This window comes from Nanorana parkeri, unplaced genomic scaffold (assembly GCF_000935625.1).
Source record: "Nanorana parkeri isolate BGI_ZX_2015 unplaced genomic scaffold, ASM93562v1 scaffold2524, whole genome shotgun sequence".
NCBI classification, from domain to species: domain Eukaryota; kingdom Metazoa; phylum Chordata; class Amphibia; order Anura; family Dicroglossidae; genus Nanorana; species Nanorana parkeri.
Genome location: NW_017308792.1, coordinates 93,459 through 98,688, shown reverse-complemented (window position 1 = coordinate 98,688; position 5,230 = coordinate 93,459). Strand labels below are relative to the sequence as shown.

Sequence of the window (5,230 nt, the reverse complement as noted above, 5' to 3'; positions counted from 1 at the left end):
AAAACAAAATAATAATAGAAATAAAATACCTTGGTTCACTTCAGCCAAGAAAAAACAAAAAAAACACAACAAAAAGGTTTTTGATCACAATTCTGCAAGCTCCCCTATAAAAGATTTCCATTTATCTTGATGTTTAGCTTAACTGACAATGAACCACAAAAGGTTCGGGGGGAAAAGTCACTTCTACCCAGATTCTTCACAGAACACCTCTGGAAGTTATCCCTGGTTCAACCAAGTCCGACAGCTATGCAGTTTTGGCACTCATAACCGAGTCTTATATCAATAGTGAACCGATCGGTTCTCACCTTATGTGCACGGCAAGGTGTTTTTACACTCTTGGGTCTCCTCCAACTTCTTTGTTTGTCCGTTGATCGCAGCACATTTAAACTTAGGTGTTCCCCAGAAAAAGACTTCCACAGGTTTTACGGCTCCATCCACTACAGTCCTAAGGCGAGGAAAAAAGAAATGTAATAAAAGCTCCAATATTTGTCCTACTAGATTTCTGTTGAACTGATGAGTGATGGTAGCACCACACCCTCACTTCTTACAATTCACACATATTCTATTTTTCTAGGGATTTGAAGGTGCTGAACTACAACATAGTCAGTCATTTATCAAATATATCAAATGTAAAAGCTCTAAGCACCTAAATTCCAAAAAAGAAAAGTATTCAGTCCATCAAATGTACATAGGTTATTTCCTGCTCCTCATATGAGGGGTACCTCCTTGGGCCACTACTAATAACTACAAAAAATATGTCTAATTTATGTAGTATTATTTGTATTTATCTACTGAAGAAACATGTTGAGTGGCCCAATCTTCGATGCGTTTCGCATTATGCTTCCTCGGTACAGGAGGTAACCGCTAAAGTTGCTGCATAACATAAAGTCACAGCCTTTTAAATTAACAAAAGTCTTTCCTAAATTCAGAGAAACAAATTCAGTCTAGGAAGTCCGTGCATCTCAATCCGCACAAGGACAGATTATATTTTTTGTGTTGAGTTCTTTGCTGCTTTGTGTTTCATACATTGTAAAACAAATAACTTCTGACCTGTGAAATACGGCATCCATAGCATTTTCTAGGCTAAAGCCTTCAACAGCCTTACAGCCTTCACCCCAACTTTAAAGAGAATACTCCGTAATGTCTAATGTTCACCTTCCCTTGCCTCCACCACTATGGCCCTTGTTGCCCATCTGTGGTGTGTATATGGCATGATAATTTATTGGACTTCATATAATGTATGGATGCACCAATACCGATACTAGTATCAGTATCGGCGCCGATACAGAGTATTTGGCCGAATACTTGTACTCACCCAAATGCTCTGATACCTTCCCCAATACTGCAACTTCCGGTCAGAAGGAGATTTCCTCCCACCGGCAGTGCCACAAGGGAACATGAAGCTGGCTACTCTGCCAATCAGGAAGCTGGGCGGCGGGTAATGACTCGCCGCCCGGCTTTCCAATTAGCTGGGAAGCTGGCTCCATTCTAGTTTTGGCCAGCTCCATGCTGATTGGCTAGCAAGCCAGCTTCTGGCCAATCAGCATCGAGGTGGCCAAACAGCATGGAGCCGTCTTCCTGGGCAATCAAGAAGCCGGGCGGCAGTTAATGACACACAGCCCAGCTTCCCGATTGCCCGGGAAGAAGGCTCCATGCTAGCTGAAGTACCATTTTTGGTACTTGGTATCGGCGATTACGGATATATAAATGTTGGTACTCGTACTCAATACCGGTATTGGTGCATCTCTAATATCATATCATATGAATGAATACATACAGGTGGATACACTAAAAAGCTATACTTGCCTGGATAGACTGGGATGCTCACATATGACTGTTTAACAGGTACCTCAATGACGGAAAACAGTAGGTCCCCCTAAACTCCTTACAGCGTTTCCGGCCCAAATAACAATGGTGGTGCTCGTAGTGACAATCACGGATGGCGCCGTGCACAGCAAACAATGAAAGATAGGAGTCACCAGCACTCCATAGATGATGTTCAAATAGTAACGTCCATTTATTTTGACAAAACGTCACACATGTAGCAGTCGGTTCTACTGAACCGAAGTTTAGCAGAGGGCGGGTACAATGCTGGTTTACTATTGGCTATTGCAAATTGAAATAGCCAATAGGAATCTAGCAATGCATTCGCATGGGCAAAAATTGTTATCTTTTTTTTCTATTCTGACATCGCTTCGTGTCAGTATAAAGAAAAAAAAAAGAAAAAGCAGTGCTTCTCTCCTGGGCAGCCGGGAGCGGAGGCTCCCAGAGCTCCCGGGAGAGTTTTTTTCTTCCTTTTTTTTTTTACGGCAGCAGAACCGCCGGACAATAGGAAACTGTTGTGCGGAGCTAGCTGTCACTGCTAGCTCCGCACAATCGTTTTCTATTTACTTTTTAATCTATTTTTCTGTTCTGCTCGGTTCCTCTGAGGGACCGAGCAGAACAGCCGAGCAGAATGCCGCTCAGCGGCATTCGGCTATTCACTCACTGCTGTTCGGCATCTATAAGAATAGGCCGAACAGCAGTGAGTGGCCTGCTGGAGGTTCGGCTTAGCCGATCCAGATGTTGGATCGGCTGAGTCAAACTCCTGAGTCAAACTCTGCTGAGCATGTTCGGCCGACCCGAAGCAAGCCGATGTACGGCTGAAATCAGCCGTACCAGCCTGAAGTGAATAGCCAAACAGTGTTCGGCTCACTTCACTTCCGGTCAGTCATTCACTCGGCTACCTACGGCAGCTTAGTGAATAGACCCCCATGTACTTTCAAGTATGGGGAGCGTGCAACTCATTGCAGCGCAAAGGGTCATATTAATGAGTTATACAAGGCAACAAGTGAAAGCAGTAAGTGAGATACTGATGCTATTCAGTAAACACAACAGTGAGAAAATCACTAGATTCACACAATTTACCTTCATCTAAGTCCTGTGTGGACACAGCTCCATGAAGGGTCAACAGGAGTGTACTTACAGAGCCGTGTATATTACTCTCTATCTGCTTTATTGCATCACAAGTCACATTCAAACCTCCAGGGCTCGACGGAATCGGATTGGAGACTGTGAGAAACGTCTTAGTGCTGACATTTTTTACATTTGGCTTTCTGTATGTGTGAGTCATCAGGCAGGGTGTTCCATCATCACCAGCAGGCACGTTCCAGGATTACCAGATAAAAGACAGGACAGCAGGGAAAACTGATACCCTACAAATACTTAGTGGATATGCTTTACTCAAGGTTTCTTTCTTTTTTTTTATTGGAGTGTACCTTTAAATCAGTCACATGCTACACTTTCAGTAAGGCCTGGTTCACACCTAGGCGTATTGCATATGCGCGTCTGTCGCGCGGTTGTCGCGCGTTTTTTACCGCGATTTGCGGTAAAAAAATTGCACGACAAACGCGCGTTTCCGAGGGCTACTTGGCTGTATCCCAATGGAAACGCGCAACAAAAACGGCCCAAAGTAGTACATGTACCTTTTCAGGCGTGGGCCGTTTTGTAGCGCGTTAGGGACGGGCTGAAATACGGCAAGGTGTGAACCAGACCCATTGAAAACAATGGGATTTTCATGTTTGAGCGTTTTGTAGAGCGTTCGTCGAGCGTCGAACACTCTACAAAACGTTCAGGTGTGAACGAGGGCTTAGAGCAGCATTATTACCACACAGATGGCAGAAGACATTGATACAGTTGGATGCTGGAAGAAAGACTTACGGGTAACCTGGATACTTTGCCAAACATTCTCTGAATCTTTTTCTCTCAGAATATCCACAGGGGGAGGAACAAAGTCCCCAGTTACTCCACTCCGGCCAGGTACCTAGTTCGGTGACTAAAAACATTGCAAAGCTTTAGCATGTTGAACACATATGTACACATTGCTTTTACTGCAACTTTAAATTCTTTATTTAGAACCACAATGGACAAATAGAAAAGATCAAAACAGCATGTCATACAACAAATTAAATAATGGAGCAATCATCATTAATTGAAGCATGCAATACACAAGGACCAGGATGTTTCTGAACATGTTCATGTCCCTAGCGGGGTTTTTCATATGATAACTAGGGGATCCGTGAAGAAAACGTAAGCAGAGGAAGAAAGCAGAAAAGAGGATTAAAGACAGATTTCAGAATAGTGTCAGAGGTGGAAAGTCAAAGGTTGTGAGAAGGAAACGGATGGTACGGGCAATCCACACGGGGGAGGTAATCGGGAAGTGGAGGTGGAGGCTGACAGATAGGAGCAATGCATCGGAGATGGGATAAGTCCAGAGTGTATCAGATGGTGCATCCATCATGCACTCCGTTGTCAGCAAGGAGGGTTTCTGGATATGCTTCAGAGTGTTTTAATTGAATCCAGTAAAACCACGGCTTGTTGAAGACCACTGATCTGTTCTTAAGTGAAGCAGTGAAGTCTTCCTTGTACACAATGTAGTTTACTTGAACTTTACTTGTAGGGGGTGAGGTCTGCTTCCAAAGCCCAGTAATACAGGTCTTAGCTGCGTTCAGAAAGTGTACGGTCAATGATTTCCCGCAGCGGGTCTTTGGAATAGGCGTAAGGTACAGTAAACATGCCGTGGTTTCAGACCTGTGAGCTCAAAAATTATGCAGGTAACTTCAGTCCAAAATTGTCTGAGCCTGGGGTACTCCCAGAAGATATGGAATTAGGTGCCTCGAGATTCAGCACACCAACAACATATATCATCTGCCCCTGAGAACAGCCTAGCTAAGACAGTGGGAATTCTTTACCTGCTAGTCATCTATTTGTGGTTTGCTTCCTGGTATTTATTAGAAATGGAAGCACAATGCTCTCGCTGTTGGTGGGAGAGCTCAACTCCCTCGTCCCGTTCCCATGTCTAGGTAGAGAAAAAAAGGGGTGATTCTTTCGAGGCTAGTAGGAGCTGAGAGGAGACCAAGAAAGACCCCCTTAATAAGTGTCATAGGGAAAGGATAATGGGCTGTGTCCCATCTACGTGCCACCCCATTGAAAGCCTATTGGGTGGAAAAAAAATCAGGGGACATTTCTTAACACTGGTAAAGTCAACATTTCCTGCACAAGGCAGACACTCATGGGGGATTTGAAATTTACAGAGAGAGCATTCCAGATTAACCTAGAGCTTCTTTCCTGACGGCAGCACCAATTGACAATCCTTGCTAGGTGCACTGCAGCATGGTAGATTGTGGGGTCCGGAAACCCAATGCCCCCCTGGATTTTGGCAGGAGTGAGGTGTTAAAAAATATGTGTGGCT

The 5,230-nt window shown here is 44.2% G+C and overlaps 1 protein-coding gene across 1 annotated transcript in view; it reads right to left on the bottom strand.

The window, feature by feature from the left end:
• Positions 1-306: 306 nt before the first annotated feature.
• LOC108801844 (properdin-like) overlaps positions 307-5,230 on the bottom strand; it is a 31,215-nt gene continuing 26,291 nt past the window's right edge. Inside the window, exons 8-9 of the mRNA XM_018573759.1 lie at positions 3,700-3,814; positions 307-445 (exon numbers count right to left, since the gene is read on the bottom strand). Of these exons, the coding sequence (XP_018429261.1) occupies positions 307-445; positions 3,700-3,814 (254 nt within the window). The remainder of the gene's footprint in view (positions 446-3,699; positions 3,815-5,230) is intronic.